General features: G+C 31.4%; 1 protein-coding gene across 2 annotated transcripts in view; it reads right to left on the bottom strand.

Annotated features, from left to right (window-relative positions):
• Positions 1 to 848: 848 nt before the first annotated feature.
• Positions 849 to 22,967, bottom strand: part of LOC129968168 (paramyosin-like) — a 70,452-nt gene continuing 48,333 nt past the window's right edge. For both annotated transcript variants that reach the window (XM_056081994.1, XM_056081993.1), the window contains exons 10-16: positions 11,896 to 12,136; positions 8,561 to 8,756; positions 7,284 to 7,412; positions 7,008 to 7,172; positions 5,040 to 5,246; positions 2,860 to 3,060; positions 849 to 1,171 (exon numbers count right to left, since the gene is read on the bottom strand). In XM_056081994.1, the coding sequence (XP_055937969.1) occupies positions 968 to 1,171; positions 2,860 to 3,060; positions 5,040 to 5,246; positions 7,008 to 7,172; positions 7,284 to 7,412; positions 8,561 to 8,756; positions 11,896 to 12,136 (1,343 nt within the window). In that variant the 3' untranslated portion in view covers positions 849 to 967. The remainder of the gene's footprint in view (positions 1,172 to 2,859; positions 3,061 to 5,039; positions 5,247 to 7,007; positions 7,173 to 7,283; positions 7,413 to 8,560; positions 8,757 to 11,895; positions 12,137 to 22,967) is intronic.

The raw sequence follows: 22,967 nt of genomic DNA, 5'->3' as shown, positions 1-22,967 counted from the left end.
GAACCTATTTATGGACAAAAAACTTCACTTGACAGTTTTTACTTTCTGTAATAAAAATGATTCAACAGATTCAATATAACATATAATAACATATCAGATTCGTAGACAGTTCATGTTGCAGCAGATCTAGACAAAGAGGATCACGAATTTCAAAGATTCTCGTTTGTAACGAAGGAATGATATAATGAATAATCGGAGCTACCTGCTAAATTCTTAATGTCACGGCTTGCTTACCTGTAGATGAACACAGAATGATAAATGATATGTGGTAAAACTAAAATCGGTCGTGTCTCATGCTTGTGTCAATACTTTCATAACGAAATGCGATTTACATGAAAAAATTGCATAAAATTTCATAATTTTTATTTCTTGACATCATTTTGCTATATTAAAAACTAACGGTAAAGCATCTGCTAAAAAGAATATTTACCCACAGACTGTACTAGTAAATGCTTTCTGAGCAAATTTCATGCAAAAAAATATAATTAGAATCGAAAATACTTCTAATTAGGTGTAAATGTCACTTACTGTTGCAGACATGTTTTAAAATGTATAATCATCTTAAGCTTATAAGAGCATACATATCTGCTATCATTATTTTGTGAACCTCCATGTGATTCATTGCTAGGGGGAATCCAAGAAATTATTTCGCTTAAGGGCTCAGGAATATATAAGGTACCGCATACAAAACCCAATAAATGATTTAATCGTCTTATTAATATGAACATAAACATCGTGAAAATTTAATTTTTTACCGCTGAGAGACATTTCAGTCACGCGATGCCTCCATGACCATCCAGTCAGTTTACTTAAACACAAGGAACGAAATGTGAATCATTATCAGACAATGAGAATGGGTGGATACTTTATTGAGTGATCTTGTGAAAGACGTGAAAGCTCTCGGTCCAGACCTGGGAATTTGAAAAATCCACGTAACAAGAAATCACGTGCAACAACAAAGAGTCTTTTAGTAGTTGGCAGTACTGCTAGATGACTCCTCGGTGGTGGTGACGAACACCTGTTTGACGGATGCCGGTCCTGTCACGATGGTCCTGTGGCGGGATCGGATGAAGGACAGGTTGCTCTCAGCCTGCTCGGCGCGGTCCTCGGCGGCCTCCAACTCCCTCTGGAAGCGGCGGACGCGGGTCAAGTTCTGAGCAGTCATTCCTTCCTGTAGAAATAAACAATAAACAAATGAAATTTTCATTAAAATTATTTTAGATATTTGTTGGCGATAGAAAATATTTCAACAAACATCATCAACAAAACATTATGAAATGAAGAATACATTTTATTATATGTCCATAAGGAATTAAGAATAAAGTCATTTAACTTTGTCTTGAGATACGTAATACAAGGTGATTTGTTAAGTACATTTAAGGCCTTTAAATTTAAGACATCTCGTACATCCATAGAAAGTGACGACAATAGCTAGAGTAAAGTGACTATGCTGAATTTATTGAGATAGGTTACAATGACTCTAGCGGCTATACAAAGAATCTCAATAACTTAAAAAATAAAGGAGGTGGGCCAAAGCTTTCAATTAGAAAAATGCACTCTATCCATAATAAAAACACAAAAAAGTTTCATTGAATTATCGGTAAAATCGTTGGAGATGTTTGCGATGAAAATTATAAACATTCCGTGACTTGAAAAAGAATCCCCTCGTAAAAATGAAAAATGAATTCTCCAGTATTATTATACAGTTTTTTTCTGAGTTAGGCATCGGCGAAGTGAAATTTTAGTAAAAACATATATAAACAAAGAAAATAAGCAAAAGAAATCTGAAAAACGCATTAAAGGGATCGGCAATCTGAGGATATTTTTTTCCTTTTTAGGATGAGTCCTGTCCTTTTTCAAACCACCCCAAGATTCTAGACTTAATCGCGAATATATCGGCCAATTTTACAGATAACTTCATCAAACTTTCCCCTGTATTTTTATTATGAAATCACGAACATTTTTCTAATTGGACTTTTTGGTCGAGCTCCTTTAGGGGCTTAAGAAAACTTTACTCATCACTTTGTGTAATCTCCTCTCTTAAGTACAGTCCTGCTTTAAGTATTAACATGGCAAATTTTTATTGTTTTTAGCGATATTGTTTATATGTTAGTTCTCCGTAAATGGCGTGAAATCGAATTTGGTGCGTAGTTACTTTTTCGTAAGAAAAGAAGGTGACTTTAAGAAAGAATTTTCAAATTTCTGTTAGATTTTTTTAATTAAGAATTAAATGAAATGTTTTATTCAATCAGGTGGCAGCACATTATTAGTCAAAAATCATTCTTGCATCACTCTGACGTTAAATTCTTTTTTAATTTAATGACAATTTTAGTTTTGTATAATTTTTTCTAAATTAAAAAAAAAAAAACTTAAATTATTTTTGATATATTTTGTAACAATAATTTTCATTGTTTCTTACTACATTTGTAATAATACGACAATATTAAATATATTCCTTTTTATTTGGAAGCTATATGTTGCTCTATTTAAAAGTTAAATTTTAAAATAGTATAAAGACAGACGATTAAAGACGGTACTTCAAAACTTCGCATTATTGCTTCTATTCTTTCTTTTAAAATTATTTTCTTTTTAAATCTTAACGTGATATAAATAACTGCTATATGTTGGCAGACTGGCAAACCAAACTAGAAATGTTATTGTTATTTTAAAACATTTGTTATGGTACATTTTTTAGGATATCTCTGCGAAACATCTGAAACCAAGAATTGTCGGACTAGAATTTAGAGAAACATTTCTTAAAAACATAATCTTCAAAATAATGAATTAATTTATGAGTTTGTACTTGTTTTCAAGTTATAATAATACGTGAAGGGTAGGAGTCCTAGATTTGCGGCTGACCTGTTCTGTGAGCTGTCTCTTGTAGACTTTGACCTTTTCTGTGAGCTTTTCGACGGCGTCGTTGAGCATGGTGATGGTCTTGTGGTCCTCCTCCGTCTGCAGGAGCAGTTCCTTGACGCGGTGTTCCTTCTTGCGCATGATCTTGATGGTCTCTGCGTGGCGCTTCTTCTCCTCGTCCAGTTCCAGCTCGATGTCCCGGATCTGAGGAAAAGAAAGAACGTATTTTAGTAGCTGAACATACAGAATGCAGATCAAATATGGTTTCCCATCCCATTTCCACCGTGGGCTGAATGAATCATATTGCTTCACACTGGTGCTTTTGTTTCAGGCCACAAAAGTCATCCGTGATTCATATCTCAATAAGGCAAATGTGGTAATGGAAGTATGGGTCTTGTAAATAAATTTATATAGTTAGAAATGCAGATTATTCAATAAAATTGAATAAGAAAATAGCATTGGATCTTTTAATGTATGTCATGATAAATAAATCGCAACTTTTTCTAAAAGAAATTGGAAAACCATAAAAAATAACAAACAGATAAATAAAAGAAGAAAAGACGACATTATTTATAAACACATCAATCTGATTTTCATTAATCGAACCTTCTAAATCACATTGTTCTTTGATGAAGTCTCCGGTATTATGATAATTTGCAACAGATTTTCTCCGATTCAATAAAATAACGAATGCTTAGAGTATTTATTCAAATGTAATAATTTTAAAGACTGAACCGTTCAACTAAAACAATTAAAAGGCCTGCAGAAGGCCGCGCTATCTACCAGTTATTCACACTTATCAAACCTACTTTCATATATGAACTAGATAAAAGAAAACTATATATAAAATTGCAATATATGAAACTGTAACGTAAATTTTCTGCAATTTTTAACGAAGAAAGAAGATGATTTCGATAAAACCAATTTTTTATAACATTACGATTGTAAATTTGTTAAATTTACTTAAGATGGAGATGAGCACAAAAGAATGGTTAAGTTATTAAAATGTTTTTATAGAGAAAAACTAGTAAAAATAAGGTTTAAAATAACAGAAATTATGTTGTTTGTGATTTAGTGATAAAAGTTTATTTTCTGGCGAAGCATGGCTCTTGATGGCAAAAGGTTTATAACATAAGGTTTTGATTATTTATAAGAGCCATTTTCTTCAATGAAAAGTTTTACTATTGAGAAAAAAACGCAGGAGAAAATGCCAAAGTAGCCAATTATAAACGAAAACTTGTATTAAAGTATGAGGTTTGAACCTCAGAAAATGGGACTTTCGAAATTATGTCTCTTTAACCATCAATACATTCATAAAATATATTAGAACAGATATAATATTAAAATTAATACTCAGAAATGAAAGACAGTGAATTTTGCCCATTTTTTTATATTCATTCATGTATTATTCTCTAATATTTCATTTTCACTAATTTTAAAAACTTTCAAAAAGATTAATCCTCATGTCATCAAAAAAATCATTTATAAAGTAAAAATTCAGCTCTAAATTCTATGAGCTAATTTTTTTTTGTTTTGACAGTACAAGCAATTAATTATGGAAAGTAGTTGATACAAAAAATATTAATTTCCATTGACAAAAATTGTTCTCTTTAATATTTCAGATGAGACCTAATTACAAAAATAACTAATATGGTTCATACAAGATTTAATTTAATATTTATATCATTCTTAGATTGCCTGCTTCAAGACAAAGAATTACAATTTCTTGACTGCATGGAAAGAACATTTTTGCCAACGGATTCTAGAACCTTCCGAACTTTTGAGCATGCATTAGGATGGGTAATAAAGGAAACTTGGATAATCTCGGAATAATTTTTGAATTAAAATAAAATAATACGATCAGAAACAACACTCATATACACGTGAAAAAAATCGAACGGAAAAGTATCTAATAGGACAGAAATGAAGGTCAAAGAATGACATGAATTTCAGAAATGCGCTCATCTTTCTCATCCCAGTCTCAGGGTACTTAAATGAACAGTATTTGGAAACTCTCAAAAATGCATTAACTCTAACTCTTAATAAAAATATCTTAATATATTAATTCCAAACTCTTAAATAAAACATTATGGATTTTATTAAACACGGCATTTTTGCCTTGATTTTAGTAGATATTATGTAACATTTGACTGAATGTTCAAAGAAGTAAACGAGCCACATACTCTAGCCTCCAACTTGCTGACGACGCGTCTTCCTCCAGCCAAAGCATTGGTTTCCACTTCCTCGATTCTGATCTGCAAGGTCCTGACTTCCTGCTCCAGGGATTTCTTGATAGATTCCATCTTGAGGACTCGTTCTTGCTCCTCTACCATCAAATCTTTGGTAGATTTCAATTCTACAACGATGCGGTTGTATCGTTCATCAGATACCTGAAAAATAATTTACCATATGTGACTTATTAAGACCTAAGAAGAAAATTATGTTTTTATTATAAACATTTTGATAAAATGTTATAATCAGTGCAAATTTAGATTATTGATTTCGAATCCATGTCCGGTAGAATTATACATTGAGTGGGTAAATTATAAGGAGCTCCACTCACTTAAACTTCGTCTTTCTGCTGCAATGAGATAAAATATAAAATTTATTCACTATTAAAAAATTTCTTCTAATTTGAAGCCTAAATAAATATTATCATTTCACTTGATCGTGAAGAAAACAAAATATTTGTTTGGCGGCAGGATCGTGGTTCCGAAAAACGCTGATTCCAATGATCTCCGGAGCTACCATTTTTTCCCCTTTTTATTGACCAACAGTGACTTTGGTCACAGGTACTGGTCAAAGAATAACAGATACTCAAAGAAGTTTGACCAATATGCTATACAATTTAAGTTTCTAGCGAACGAAGTGCGTGACAGATTATGGACACGTGTTTTGTGAAGCAGCACAAACAACACAATTCAATGATAGATATCCGCAAGTGAAATTCAAATCCGTGCTATTTATACGATGTATTTAACAGCGATAATGTTTAATATGCGAGGGCCAGTAAGAGATCCTTTCATTTCTTTGAAAAACCGAAGATAAGTAGCTTCAGTAGTCTAATAACTGAGTAGTCTAATTTTACTCCTGTAATGATGGGTGGAAAAATGCCATCTGGCTTGACATTCCACGCCTATTCATTATCGTACACTTTTTGTATGCACATTTATTTCTTAAGTGAGATAAAAAGATTTTTTCTAATTGCAAAATCTGAAGGAATTAAGTGTGTGTGTTGGTACGAAAATGTATTCCTCCTCAATTATTGGACTGTTTATAGTAAGGTGTTTCATTTCAATAACCTAATCATAAGATAAAGAGATTCTGTTTGCTTTTCGTATAATTTAAAACATGGAAAGCCAAAGTAAGTTATCAGCTCTATAGTTCCAATTAATATTCATAAAAATTTTGTTGTTTGAATAAAGAATAGAACAAAGTGCGTATACTTTTTGCTTTATTTTAATTCATATAAATATAAAAAGAATGAAATGCCAACTTCTTAAGGTTTTTTAATATCAAATCCAACTACGCAGAATCTTGGTTCGTCTTAGTATCACTTGTTTCTACAATACTCCTTGTGATCATGGATCGAATGGTCTAATAACATTTGAAAAACCGAGATGAGGTCTTTTTTGGGACACTTGAAAAAAAAAAGGAAATTAGAGTTTGAAAGAATTTTTACCATCTGGCGTATTAGAGTGCAAAATAATAAAAGCCTTACTTGAAAATTAAGATTTTTTGACTATATAAAATTTTGAATTTTGGGGAGAAGTTAAATTAAGCAAACAGTACTTCATCTTCAAATGACGTTTCTCTTTCAGGGAGAAAACTGAGTTTTCTTTAAAACTATATATTGGGCAAAATAGATTATTTTCAGTTTTTCTCTATTTATATGGAAAAAAGAAAGCCATATAAAATGAATTTTGGTGCCTTGGGGTTTATGCTTTTACATTTAAATCAAAATTTGTTTTAAAACAACTTATTTAATTTTGTACCTAGAAAAATGAAATAAAAACTGTTTCTCTACAATATTTGTTCAAACGAAAGATCAGTGCATATAATATTTGAATTTGAAGTTTTTATTTATAGATTTCTGAGGATATTTTAATGTTTAGTAATATATCCTTTCTCAAATAAGAAGAGGACCTTACTCGGAGTTCCTTTGAGATTTCTTCGTAGTCTGAGTGCAGAGTGAGATACTCATTCTCCAGTTTGCTCTTAGCTGAAGTGAGATTGACATTGATGGTGGTGAGCTCAGAAATCTTGGTGTGGCATTCATCCAAAGATTGTTCCAGGGTTCGCTTGGCTCTTTGGGTCTGCAAAAAAATGGGTTTAAAAAATCGCAAGGTGTTAAGAATTCCAACAGAGAGTTAAATGTCTTTTCTTAGACTTATGTTGGGTGAAGCATAATTGCTTATTTCATCTACCTGTTCAAGGGACACTCTGATCTCCTCCAATTCTGCAGTGAGTCCCTGGCACCTTCTTTGGGAGACACCCAGTTGGTCGATGCTCTGCTGCAATTGGCGGGTAACTTCATCATAGTGAGATTGCAATTCCTGTGAAGAACAGATCATAAAATATTGAGTAAAATTAAGATGTTGCGCTTTGCTTGTGTCATAATAATAACAATCAAAATTCGTTTCTAATTCACGTTATTGAAAGTATCATGTATAAATATTTTAGAATAAAGTTTTAAGAAAATTTTAATTTTAATAAACAAACATTTTAATTTTCCCAATAAAAACTGACTTAGAAGTTTTATATAATATTCAAGAAAACAAACTACATTTAAGATCCCATATATTGAGAATACATTAATCATGGATTTAAGAAAATAACTAAGTTGGGAGAAAAAGAAGATAAGAAACGATATTCATGAAATTGGAAGTTCATAAGTTCATTAAATCAATATTTTTGATAAAATACTACATATGAAACTGTAAGTTCATGAGTTCATTAAATAGCATTATGATCAATATTTTTAATAAAATATTATACTTGACATTGTATTATGAAATGGAAACCGAAACTGTTTATGTAAACATCCTATTAGTTACAAAATATTCATAAAAAATGTATATTAGAATGATTAAAAAGTGTCTACATTTTAAATTAAGGAACAAAAATAAATCAAGAACATTAGCCAAATTTTGTCTATTAAATAGTAATAATAGATTTCATTTGCAAAAAGGTTATTTTAAGAAATGCCTTTTACGACAAATTCTAATTAATTACTTTTTAAAATAAAAATCCCGATGTCTTCTAAGAGAATTTCTAACAATTCATGGTATTTAGACAAAAAAAACTTATAATTTCTTTTTCTAAAATTATTTTTTCTCGCTTCATCGGAAGTTTTCAGATCAAAAATATGCGAGACGAAATGATGATTTTGAAGAAGAAATGTTCCAAATAGTTCAAAAATAGGACTTTATTAAAAAAATTATTACGTATCATATACTTAATAATTTCAAAGAGATTTTCCAAAAAGTTCAATCACTAAAAAAATTGAATTACAAAGAAGGACCAGCAAGCCAAAATGGCCTTTCTCTAATTCGCTGGAAAGAGATTTTGGACTGAGAAATAATGTTATCGGTGGGAAATAGTGCTTAGCCTCACTCTCCCTCAATATTTAATTTATCAAGAGGTCACTCAAAATTTTTTCTAAACTGATTCTTGAAGCAATTCAATTCAGTCAGATTCATACCATGATTTTGGTGGACTGGATCTTGATGGTCTTCTGCATGTCAATGTTCTGCTTATTGGCAACGTCCAGGCTCATCTCGAGTTCGGTGATCTGCACCTGCATCTTCTTCTTGATGCGGGCCACCTCTGTCTTCACCTTAGCCTCGGCCTCGGCCAGACGCATATTCAGTTGATCTATCTCTATAGCTGTCTGCTTCCTGCCATTGAGAAAATGTAGTTGATTAGATGATCGCAAAGAAATAAAAGATGGCATGTTTAAGTTTGGTTTAGTTATATTAACATCCTTTTTCTTAAAGCAACATATGGCTATTTTTGAACGGATCTCGTCATTATGAACCGCGGCTGGAGGACGAGGAAGACACCCGAGATGGCACCTCCCTCTTCAAACTTCCGCACCACACTAGATAGAGGACGTTTCGTCCCGATGGATTTAGCGCGCATCAGACCTGCTTACACGACGGTTCTTTGGTGGAACCCAGTCTCGATTCCGAACTCCGGTTCCGAAACTTTACCACCAGGCCACCGCGGCCCCTAAAGGCGGACAGAAGATGAAAATTTCAAATTCATTTTCGAATTTCATTGAAACCATTTCAGGCCAAGAACTCTCGTAAAAAGCTGCTATGAACATAATATATCATGGAATATCCAAACTATTGTTATATGGGTTGATTTAGTTTGGTCAATTTAGAGAGTGAGATGGCCAGTTTTACTTTCTCTTTACTTTTAAAAAGCCTTTTTCAGAAATTTAAGAACAGTCGCTATATTTCGATTAGAATGCATTTGCGGAAATTCCTCTATATTAGAAAGGTAAATTTGGATGAGATAACATTTTTTAAATCCCCCATATCAAAAATTCTTAAATTTTAGCCTTCTTCTAAAGGCAGTAGAGATATTTATCCATGTTTTTTTTATTTATTTAAATTCATCCGTATTCACGGTAAGAATATAATCAATCTCAAATTTTGAAAATTAACATGAAGCATTACTTAACAAAGCATGAGAAAATATTTCTAAAGAACAGCGAATTATCTATATTTTGATGAAGTGCTTTTCTAAATCAATTTTATTAGATTCAGTTATTTTTACTTCCAAATATTGATGAATCCGAATAAAGAAAACTGTTCCAAAGATTTTTAGATTTCAATATTATTAAAAAAAAACCCTCTTCTACATGATCATAGTTTTGAAACTTATGTCACCCAAGGGCTATAAGATGCGATTCATAGCTACACAGTCCTTCCTTTAAATAATTGTATTACAACATCATACATTCTGGAATGCATGAGTGTATGGACATGTAGATAAGATAAGTGAGCATCCCTATATGCCAAAAGATATTTTGTCCAAAAGTAAAGACAAATGTTGGAAATTCCGAAGGGGAGTTGTGTCCATAGCGTGTTCGGCTGATTTCGAAGGATCAAATTATTTTTTCAATCAAATCATTTTTGAAGAGGAAATACAATATCAAAAAAACATGACGGAAAAAAGTTAACGAAACGGATTTATCTCTAAGAATGTAGAGCTGAGCATTTAAAACATTGAGAGTATAAAAGTGTAGCTCATTAGGAACACACAGGATGCTTTCATGCCACATATGTCAGTAAGTTCTCATTTCAATGCAGTTATTAGTAAAAATTTATTCCTTCAGTTTTATCTGGAAATTATTTTTAAAATATTAGATAGATAAAATAGCATCTGTAAGTTTATCACATTTCCGCAAGAGTAATAAAAAAACCATACAATTAAATTGAAAATGCGTACATTTTTAATTAAAATGAAATGATGGTTGCATTTTTTTAAACTCATTGTGATTTGAAAATTTTGTGTATATCATAAGCCTTCTAGAAATTAATGAATGGATTTGTAAGTTCCAATGTCAAGCGCAACCTTTGAGAGACTTTGGAATGATGGTGACAATTTATATCCGTCATCACATTGTTTCAAGAAAACTACCACTTGACAACTAAGGCCAAGTGTTTTTCTAAAAAAATATTTGATTGTTTGCCAACGCTGTAACAAGTTCGTTTATTTGTTTATGCACGTCGTTAAAGCTTTCACTCAACTCATTAGAGAACTCAAGAGAACTAAAACATCTTGCGAATGCACTTTGGTGATCTATTAGGGTGTAACGACCTGCCGACTTTAAAATAACTATAGGAACTTAATACATTGAGTTCAAACAATTCATTTGCCTTTCATTTGAAATAGAAAAAAAAAACGAAAAATGATGTGAGCAAAATCACCGTAGGTCTGTAATTATGCAAGCCACATGGTAATGGACCAAGATTTATTTTAAAACAAAAGTGCGTTCTTCTTCAGACTTGTTCCGAAAAGGAAAGTAGGGGGAGGACAAAAAATCCTTGCAAATAGGTTTAAAAGGTTATAAATTTTATTTTTCCTAATAGCAATTTTCACTGATTGAATTTTAACGTGAAAATATTGGCAATAATAGTCTTAATAATTAACTAATCTCACTTTAAAGAATTTGGCTAAATCCATCAATTTTATCTAAAAAATATATAATGGAATCTCTCTATAAAAACGTGAAGAAATCTATTTATTTTATGTAATGTAGTTATTGAATATTGAAAAATTCTGCATAATTCTAAATATTTTTCGCTTCTTGTGTCAAATTGTTTCAACTTTTTGTGAATCAAAAGCAGAAGAAAATATTCTACATTACACAATTCTATTAAAAGTTTGGATCGTTAGGATGTGAAATTGATTTCCTCAGAACTGATCTAAGTAACTTAACTGTAATATTATGTCTCTGAAAATTCAACTTGGTAATGCACAGAAATCTACGAGAAGCACTATCACCCATAGATATTGCAATGCTTGGGTTTAAAAATTATAGTAGATAGATCTTCATGGACATAAGATCAAAAAGAATATTCATTTGAAATAAAGCTTCATTAAACAAAATAGAAATAGTGCTCAAATTATTTAATATATTAATTATCTTTAACTTCATAAATAATAAAAGTAGTTGATTCCACCGTTAAATAAAATTATTTTATCTATTTTTGCATTCGAGGAGCATATATTCCATTAAAGAAGCGTCGAGCAGAAAAGGAAGAAAGCAGATTAAGAAGCACAATTTCATTCAGAAAAATTCTGAGCTAAATTTACATCTTACCGAACTCAAAAATTAACTGGTTTATTAATATTTGCTGTGGATATTTTTGGTTAACATTTTAAAGGTGAAATGGAAGTTTGATTACAGGATAACTGAGGCTTGAACTGTTTGCTTTTAACAAGACTATTCGAAGACATCGTTACTTTTGAAATCATTATAATTTGTACATATTTCTGTGAAAAGACGGAGCTCCTTACCTGAGTGAGTCCAGCTCCTCTTCTTTGGCTGTGAGCCTCCTCTCGTAGTCGTGACGGACAGAGGCTAGTTCGGAGCTCAACCTCTGCGCCTTGGCTTCCTCCTGCTTGCGAAGCGTCTCAGCCTCCCTGTAGGCGATGCTCAATTCCTCCCGCTCGTTCTCCAGACGCTTGATCTCGAGGTCCATGTCATGGATGCGGCGGCTGGCATCGGCCAGGTGTGCCTTGGCATCATTCAACTCATCTATACGGAAGAGAGAAGTGAGAATTTTATTATTTAATTTACTATTCAATGTCAATGATCAAGATTTCGTTTCGCCTTTCAGGAGTTGTAAACAGTCGAATTTTTAAATATATTTCAAATCACTGTTTCGAGAAATTCATTGATTGGAATTGGATTAAAATTAAATCTGGGGCCAGTTATAAATTATAGAAGTTTCATGCAAAACTTATAGGTTTTAAAGTACTATCATGCAAAAATGAGGGCGCTGAAATTGGACTCAAAGGTAATTATACCACTTGACCTATCTTGAAAACTGAAGTGAATTCCTTGATGGACAAAAAAAAATAACAGACAGCGATCCTTTTCCCCAATTCTGTGTTCCCCGCTTATGAAAAAAGTTGAAATATGTTAATTTAAAGTGTTTTTGTATTTTATACAATTCGTATTGAAACTCAATCTACTAAATTGTCCTTTGCGGAAACATCTAAAGATATACTTCTCCAAAATTAATGATTTTCATTATGCCATTTTTATACACAATTTTTTGAAAACTCTTCTAGTCCAACAAAACATTTTTAAATATAATGTACTTTAAATTATCAAATTATACAAATCAGAAAAGTATATATCTCCATTTTTCTTCAAGCTACTGTTTCGATACCTATTCTGATACCCCGCAATACACAGTTTTTTATTTGTTGTCCTTTTATTTCATAGACAAGTGGCCTATCCTCAGCTCCCCCTGTAAAACATTTGGTTTAGATCTGATAAAAGCCAAAGTTCAGTTAAAGTGCAGTGCCAAAGTGCAGTTTAGTGGCAAGATGGAAATGGTGAGCCTCATTCAAATAATTTATATAAAATTTAAATGCTATTATGGCTAACTTAAAGATCGTACCCAAGCTAATTGATATCATATACAAACATTTCAGTTCTGAATATATACAAATATCATATATGAGCTTGTATATTCATTACAAGAACCTACTCAAAACCATATTACATTCCACTCTAAAATCCTCATGTTATTTTATCAAATAATTATTTCACGCCACCAGATCTCAATGATACGAACCTTTTGATGAATTACTGGTTTTCTTTTTCTAATTAGTTACAATAGCTGGTTACATGAACACTATGATTATTTTTAATTGTGGAACAATTGTCTCTACAGAGTAATATAATGCCCATTATTACTTATGCAAATTATCTTACACCACATAGGTGATAAAAGCAATAAAATGTGTAAGTTTGTATGTTTTTTTGTCACAAAATGATCCATATTCACTGAAGAAGCTACTCAAATTAAGACTTTATTCAAATAATCTATATAAAATCGCTTTCATCATTTATATTGCTATAATAATTTTAAATTTTCTCAAATTTAAATTTTTCTTGCATGATTATAGTTTTTAATCAACAGAAAATAATATTTAACTCATAAATGAAATTAATCATATTTAAAGAATGAGTAAAAAAACAATATTTCAACTTCATTTGACAAAGATTTATAACTGAACTGAATAACTATATTTAATAACTATCAGAATAAAAATATCATTGTTTTAGAAAAGAAGTCACGTAAATTTATCTTTAAAAGAAATGATGAGAAGATATTTAAAAATCTTCTAACAAACTTATAAATAATGAAAATTAATAACAATAAAAAAATAATAAAACAATTTTATAAGAGTATTTACTTAAATTTAAGCTGGAATCATCATTTATATTTTAGTATGCTAATATTGGCATATTTTACAAAATATTGTAGCATTTTGCGTTATAGTTTTACGGTGTGTTATTAAGAAAAATCTTAAAATAAACTAATTAAAATTTTTGGACAAATTTTTTGTTCCATATATCAATAAATTACTTCCATCACAATCCACTTACCGCCAGCGATTGGTTTATCAGATGCCAATTCTATTGTTTTATCTTTAGAAATTTCATTTAAACTGTCCGCACCATTTTCAACACTCTCTTGTCTATCGAGTTTATCGCAATCGTTCAATTGCGGGGAAGGGCTCAAATTTAAGGACATATCATCTTCACTGTCCTTCTCTGTGGGTTCCGGTGTCTCCTTTGGGAGACCATTTGTAAATATATTACTCAATTCAGAAAGTGAAACGACTTTGACATTGGAAGATTCTGGTTCTTTAGATGGACTTCTGGCATTTCCTAATTCCGGGGATGAACTCGGCGTCGTCTCTGTCACATTCGGCCGCTCGTCTTCTACACCCATCTATGCTAATAAGAAGATATTATCCTTTCAGGGTAACAAATCCTTTCTTGTAGTGAAAGGACTGATCGAATGCTGAAGTCTACAGCAGATGAGTTTTACCTCTGGCAAATTTCTGATTCTCAATGAAACCAATTCTATCTTATTTAGCAAAAAAAAAATTTTATAAGACGTTCTATTTGATAAGTAGAAGATGACAGAATAAATGATGAACACACAGCCGTTGAGGAAGATTTTATCCTTAAGTATACAAGAACACTGTTTCAAGTAAATGACTTTGACTGTTTTTTTGACTATAATATTACTACTGTCTTGTATCAGTCAATTCTTCACTCCACTCATGAGGAAGAAGAGCTTCGTCAGAATGAAAATGCTTTTGGAGTCAGTTTCAAGAAACAACTGGTGCAGTCAGGAAGTTCATTAGGCAAAATTATTCTTCTCGACCAATAGAAATTTACTGACGTTCCATTAACTCTCAGAACTCTTGGCACGTGATCAGTGACGTCATTTAAGGCGTTCCAAATCTGACGTGAAAAAAAGAAGGTTCTTTTTCTTTCTTGCGAGGGTGGTACTCAGGTGCAACGCCTTTCTGTAGGTATTTTGGGATTGTTTTTGGAGAAATGGGGAGAGATTTGGGGAGTTTGGTGAAGTAGGCCCTTTGTGGAGAAATGTTCCTCTTGAATTGTTTCCAAACGCAACTCGCATTACTAAAACAAAAAGACTCTCTAATATCAACCCCTGCCATCAATAGTAGTATTTTCTGAAAGCTTCCGAAGAGTTTTAAAGAAGATTGTTTAGTCTGTTATTTGACAAAATGCCATTTTAAAGCTTTCAATTTGAACAATGGAAAAGATTTGATGTAAAAATAGGTAAAGAAGTCATCAAGTTACGGTTCGTTTCTAAAAACTGATTACTGAACTGCGCATTCTTTTCATGTACTCTTTCTTAGTAACAAAACCAATAAGCAAAATATCAAAGCATTTAGAAATTTTTAAATATATTTGCTTAAAAATAAGTCAATATGTTTGAATTTTAATTCAGTTTTATATTGCAAAATAAATGCTTGATCTGAATAAAATATATGCATCTACAACAAGACTTTTTAAGCTATTTACCAGGAAAATGAAAATACGAGAAGACCATGACAATGTTTGATATACTTTCAGAATTGCTACTTCTTCCAGTTCTTCATTTTTTTTATTAGTATATTTAAAAATTACCTTGCTTAAAGCATATCTTTAAAAAAATTTCTAAATAACAGATAAAAAGTAATCCATTTTCATATTTATTTCCCAATTTCGAGACAACCACAAATTATTAGAAAACAAAGAAAATTGAAAATCTGTTCTGCTTTTTTAAAAATAAATATAAAATGTCGTGAGAGAAATTAAAAAAAATTAAAATTCTAGAGCTACTGATTTTGTAGTATCCGCATGATCTGAAGTATTATTGTCAATAAAATTTGTTTGACTTCTTTTATAAAATGATACTTATAAAAAATTTCAAACAAAAAAAATTGACATGGGGAAAAATATCTCACATCCCCGCTGAAAAGTAACATAAAGTCACGCATAGCTTTTCTCGTACAGAACTGCTACTTCTAGCACTCAACTCATTCACGAAGTTTACAACTCTTCAACTCTAAAAAAAACAAATATAAAAACTACAGGATGTGTTTCTCATATTGTATATTTTCGTCGGCTTTGTTGCGAAAATCCTGCCTTGAAACTATCCCAAGACATTTATGACTTGCACCTGCAGAGAAGGCAACTTAAGAAGCGTGCCAAGAAGCTGCTTGCCTTAACTGCGGCTCGACAAGACAAATGGGCTTGGGTGTATATAAATAATTCCTTCTTTTTCTTCTTTTATTTTTCAGGATATGAAGCTCTGACAGACAGGGTGGGGTCGTTGAGTGACAAATTTTTCGTAGACACATATCTGTTAGTTGCGGCATAAGAGGATGGGTAGTACAAGTGTGCAAAACCAATTTATTGAAAGGATTATTGCAAGTAAATGATTCGAATAGTTAGAACACGGTTTTTGTAGTGTCCTGCCAAATATAACTGACATCCGGAGCAGAACAATTACCTTTCGTTTGCTTTCAGTCTCACTTATTTCGGACTTCCTCAAAGCTGGAGTCCGGAACTTTTATATACCCTTGTTCTTATGCTGTTGACTATTTGTAATTTAGCTCGAACTAGATCAATATTTTTAGCTTCTAAGTGAAATCGATGTTTATAGATTTCCACGCTTATCTATTGATTTCAGCAAGATGATAATTACTTAAATTCTGTAGAAGGACTTTTCCGAAAAGATATTTACTGCACAATAATTTAAACAAGGTTACACACATGTTTGATTGAGGCTAAGAAATTTGTGTCTTTCTTATATTTTGGGATGTTCTTTATATTTGTGTGTTTCTTATATTTCTTATATTTTCTTATATTAACCACTTAAGTTAAAACTGCTTTATGTCCATTTTATAAGTCTTTTGTAAATATTATTTCAATGAATAGAACAGCAGAAAATATACAACGAATAAAATTGAACAGATTTTTAAAAGAAAGTCTTATGAGTAGATGTTTAGTTTCCCCAGCATTTTTTTTACAAAATTACAAAAAGTTTCTACAAAGGAGCACCAATAAAACGAAAACATTAGTACTTTAAATATATCTTAGACATAAGCAAAGGAATAATCTAATCCTTAAAGAAAATCATTGTAAAGCAATGCCTTAATAAGCATAATCTGATGCAGGTCAAATGTGTCCTTAAAACGGCTTCATTCATTTAACTCACATTATAAAAAATGCGCATTTGAAAAAGAAAATACATTAAATGTTTACGAATAATAGTGTATACACATAAAATATAAAGCCTATGAATAAATAAACTTGCTTATAAGTAAATCCGTAATTTTTATTAGCGAGATTTCGGGGAGTTTTCCTTTCGAAAAGTGTAATTTTAAGAGAATTTAATCGTTTGAGAAAAAATACGATTAAAACACAAATTTAGCCTTATTAGAGAGTATGCGAGAAAGTTTTAGGAAATCCACTCCCACTGGATTGAAATTACAATTTGCAGGACTTTTTGCGAATTTGCTTTAAAGACTGGATATCATTTCCAGTTGTCTTTGGCAGCAATCATTTATATTTGTTATTCATGCTTGCGAGATGAAGGTTTTGGATTTGGTTTAATTTTCTGATGCAAGAGCCATACTTGGCCATACTGCGCCTAGCATATAGTATGACATTTGGCCGTATTATAATAGTTTTATTATCAAAAAATAAATAATGAAACACTGAAAATATGTGTATAACAATGAGTGTGTAAAATTTAGGGAAAAAATATGAGCAATATTTTGAAATAGGAATCAGGTGTTGCAATGTAAAAAATTATTAATAAGGTTAAAAAGTATTAAACGCACAAAAAAAATCCAATAGTCTTTAAAAAGTTAAAAATATTTGAGTGGTGTTTCTCACCCACCAAGTCAAGCAAGCTTACAGAAGATGAATGAAAGAAGTTCTGGCGATAAGAATTGAAGGATGGATATTCGATTAAAACATGCTTTGCATTAAAATCATTTGCGAGATGTGGGATAAAGGCTGAAGTTGAAACTTTTTCCGCCATAAATTTCACATAAAGTTTTCTATTTACTTCAACATCTGCTTAGAAACATTACATGCGAAACTGAAGTTAGAACAATGCCTTTCTCCGAAACTATCGACTGAGGGGGAAAAAAGTGCCCCATTCAACTTCAGTTTCATTAGTGGTTCGCAATTTTGGCATCCGACCAGAAACAAGGCATAATTCCGACTGTTCACCTTTGTGGTGCTGCTTGCGTCAACTTATTTTAGGTCGCCCGACGCGGGGCTTTCTTTGGCGAATTTAGCGATCTGAAACCGCGGTTAGGATCGGAAGATTGAAAGCCCCATCAAAGAATCAAGCACGATCCTCTTAGAATGCACGAATAATTAAGATAACTATTCTGAATCGGAAAAACAAACAATCGGACGGAGGAGAATGTTTTTAAATATCTCCAAACACCTGATTCTTTGTAATACCTATCAGAAAGAGTGACGGTTTCTATTTTGGAGTAAATCAAAACATGAGGTTGGGAACCTTTGAGGTGGGTGAACTGTTCGCGAATGGTTTTTCAATCTCTTAGTTGAACGAACTATTTTTAAAAATAACGATTTTTTTTTTCATTCTTTGTTTGTTATACTAAGAGAAATGTTAATTAAAAGAAATACCAATTCAGAAATAAAGTGATTATTTTCCAGCAAATATAAATATTTTATTAATATTTTAGTGCATAACAGTATATCATTTTTTTTTTTTTTTTGCTCATGTTGTTGAATTACATTATTGATGATTCTGTTAAACAATGATTCCTAAATCATTATCAGTAAGATACAAAACAATTCCATTTTGTATTAGTTTCCTTTTATTGTAAAAAAAAAGAGTAAGTAAAGTCTTTGTGATCCTCGAGATTATCACTTGAAACAATACTATGGACTATTTTAATGTTTTAAAAAAGAGACTTTCTGTCGTCACTGTATTAGTAAGAAAGATTAATAGCAAAAATTATCTGATCTCATACAGTATGTAAGTGCTAAAACTTTCTTGTTTAAGATTTAGATAGAACGAATAAAGATTAATTTGATTAATATTAATTTGACTGAAGACTTTTAAATAATGCAAATTGAAGGGAAAATAACACAATAAATATTACAAATGTTACAAAAAAAGTATTAAAACTAATCTCACTTAACTTCATAATAACTTTCTACTTCACAATTTGAAATGTTACATTTGCTTTTGTAATTAGACCAGTTTTCCAGAGAGAAAAAGAAGCGAAATTCAGAGAATATTACCTCGAAAAATTGCCAAAAGCGATTTATATTTTACTTTCTGAATTTATTTCTTAATCTTGAATAGATAACAAAAGAGAGTTAGAAAATGATCCTAGAAGGTTATGAGATTAATTAATCTATATGATATTAATTTTTGGTTTATTGTCCTAACAATTTGAAGTATTTTTTGTAAACACTTTAAATAAATCTTTAGATCAATATTTTTTCTAGACGCATAACTTAATCGTCAATACAAATACATTAAACATAAGCAAACATATATATACTGAGATACTTAACATTATCAACAAATTTCAAACAATTTTCGAGTTGAAAAATTCTAGCTCTGTTAATAATCAATATTAAGGAATATTATGGTTATTAACATTTATAATAAATAAATTTTATCTCATATATTCAAATGAAACACATTTCTAAATAATTACACCAAAGTAAGACCAGAATGGTTTTCGGGGTGTAAGAGAAAATATTTAAGTGATATCATTTCTATGAATAAATTATAGTATTACGTGTGCTTCAAAAATCATCCTTTTACGATCAGAAAGCATCATCATACGCTAAACCTTGAGTATTGGATAATAATGTGCTATTACAAAATCAGTTCCCCACAAAAAATGTTCCAAAATTCACAAATTCGTTTCATTGATAACAAGAAGAGGCAACTTAGTCCCTGAAATCTCTAATTCCCTGAAATGAGTGTTGTTTATTTTAGCACCAATGTAAATTAATGTTGCAAGAAACAACTTCCAAGGGCAAGAACCACAATAAACTGTGCCAACCCAAAAACCACAAATATAACTCATTAAACTACCATTCTGCCAAGTGAAACCACTAACACTGAATTTCAAAACTGTGCACTGAGTCAATTCATGCAACATGTGTTTCCTGGACATAAATATTACATAAAATTATCTGTAAATGTCTCTTTTCAGACGTTTCCATCTCCCGTGTTAAAAATTTATTCAGAGGCTTTCCTAAATTCTATGCATTGTTTAAACGGTAGATTAACAAAGAATATATTACAAACATTCCAAAAGCATTTTATTAGTCATTTAAGAAAATTACTGACATTTTTTAAAAAATTTGCTCACTCATACTCATAAGTCTATATGTTTTTTTACTATATTTCTTTAATGTTCTTTTAGGATTCCTCACGCGAATTGTTACGTGACTTAAAGGAAAGATCCAAAAATGAACTACTTTCAGCACCCAATTTAACTTTTGCATTTAAGAATATATTTTCTCCATTTATAATAGCTAGACATAAAATGCAGAGGTTTCTTAAGAACAAGCAACAGGCAGAGTTAACATTTAGATTTCAAAAATAACTTCCCTTAAAGTTGATATATAAACACCCACAGACATAGAGTTCTGAAAACCGCACCTGGTGGTAGGGGAAAGCTTTTGTTCTTATCCTCAAAAGGAGCTTCCGGATCTAAAAACTCAGCTTTTATCAAAGTCAGCTGCCATCATGACAGACGGCCATCACACCAATTCCTGAAGTGGGCCTTTGTTTGAGTTGGAACCACGCCAACGCAAGCCGTCTCTTTTTTACTCGTCTGCCAGACGGAAAGAGGCTTTCGCACACAAGGAGTAATCTGTCTCTATCTATTTAGATAAGTTTGGAATGGAGGACACATCCAACAACATTCGATTTCCTTTTTGAGCCATTTTCTATGCTTTGTCAAGTTTTTTGTGTCATTAAACCTAATTGATTCACGTGTTTCATTCTGTAGTAATCCAACAAGAGTTTCAAACAACTGAACAAAATTGATGAATCATGCAATAATAATACTCAAAATAGGTATGGCATTTTGAAATCATTGGATTACTGTTGAGGATGAAAGTACCATATGGTGACTCCACTGTACTTCTTTAGCGGTCTTACGTCACATTCCGGACCTCGTATTTCTGAATAAAAAATATTTGTCTATGCATGCTTTCCCAAGCCTTCAAGATCTTTTAAGTCATTTTGTATGGATATATTTATTTCCAAAGATAAGGAATTTCAGCTAATTATCTTGATTCAGAAGCTTAGAATTTCTGCTTTAGAAATTCAGATTTAATTTCAAACATGTCAGATCTACATTTTTGAACTGCATAATGCTAAAAATAACGTTGAATGTCGAAAATTCTACTATGTTTAGATAAAGAGATTAATAAAATGTAAATCAGTCTGTTAGTATATGCATATGCTGTTTCTTATGGCACTTAGGCAAGCCCGCTGTTACGAAGACAGCGATTTAAGCCGACAGGGGGTGAGTCTCTGGTTTTCAGGAGCGCCAACTAGGGCCAAGAGTAAGACTTTGCCACTCACGCTTCGCTCATTCGCTTGCTCAACCCCTTTATACAGAACGGCACATTCACACAACTCAGATAGAACAGAGGAAGAACAACCATGCCCGAATTGGGACTCGAACCCAGGACGCCCAGATCAGAATACGAGCTACCCCTATGTCAGGACGCTGGCTATATATGCATATATCAGAACGTATTGAAATCCTATATGTGTGTATGTTTGCTATTATTCATATCTAAATTTATCCGACATTTTAAAAATTTCAAAATATTAATGCGTTTTAAGGTTACAAGCTAAAATTTGCATCTGTAGTAATTTTTATATTTTCCATCTCATAAGGCAATTCAATCTAAGTTGTAACATATTGCTTAATTTTTACTACGTTAACTGACTCAGAATTATTTATACTATCGTCTTGTTTTAAAATTGATTTATTGATGAATTTGAACTTTAAATTTAGAAATATCTTTTATTAAATAATAATTACAGATCTTGATTTTTCAGTCTTTTGATGAATATTCATTCAATAATGATGAACATTCCTCATTATTACATAACTTTCATGTTTCACCATGTATCTCAAAATGTGGTGAAACATCCCTATTAACTCATAACAGTAGTTTTTGAAAGATATCTCTTATTCCATCTTATATATTTAATAACTTAAATTGAACTCAAAGAATTTTTCTTACTAAACATTAGAACAGTAAATTTCTTGCTATTGTGACGCCATTGGGCGAAATAATCTATTTAAAAATCTAACAAACTCTCTTAATATTGTCAATGAATTTTCTATCTGATGTATTCTCCCTCACTTTCTGGATTGCATAACCGTCTTCCGCCTATATGAGCCAAATTACCTTTTTCAAGGTCGCCTTTAACCTGCTGGCACGGAATGGATTGCTCATATTTCAAGCTGGTTCTGATAATCCCTCAACATCTGTCAAAAGCAGATCTTAAAATACTTTTGGCTTTCAAAATACTTCTAGATAACGATTACAAAAGTAAAATTCAACCTTTCAAAGTCTATTTCTAAAGTAGAACATTTAAAATGAAAAAAGATTTACGCAGAAAGCATTAAGTTCCCTGAAACATTTAAAAATTTATCCTGTCTCCAAGGATAAAACGATGTAATAAAAATTTTTTAATAAACTCTGATCAGTGAAATAATTTAATGAGATCACCTCATGTAAATTGCTTAGAAAATTTGCTCACACGAATTTCGACCCAATCGTTTTACTACCACACATCAGCGTATAAAAGAGAATGATTTGTAATCAAAAATTTATAAAAATCTTAGTCAGTGTTAATTTATTTATTATTATGAGGATTTGAAATTAAGGAATGAAATAGTCGAAAAATTATAGAAATAAATGCTGGGAAGTGAAGGAATTAATTCAGTGTATTAATATATGATCGTCTGTTTTATCGACCAAATTTTTT

The sequence above is a fragment of the Argiope bruennichi genome, chromosome 5 (assembly GCF_947563725.1).
Source record: "Argiope bruennichi chromosome 5, qqArgBrue1.1, whole genome shotgun sequence".
In the NCBI taxonomy this organism is placed as follows: domain Eukaryota; kingdom Metazoa; phylum Arthropoda; class Arachnida; order Araneae; family Araneidae; genus Argiope; species Argiope bruennichi.
Note: the sequence above shows the minus strand (reverse complement) of the source record. Positions and strands in the feature narration are given on the sequence as shown.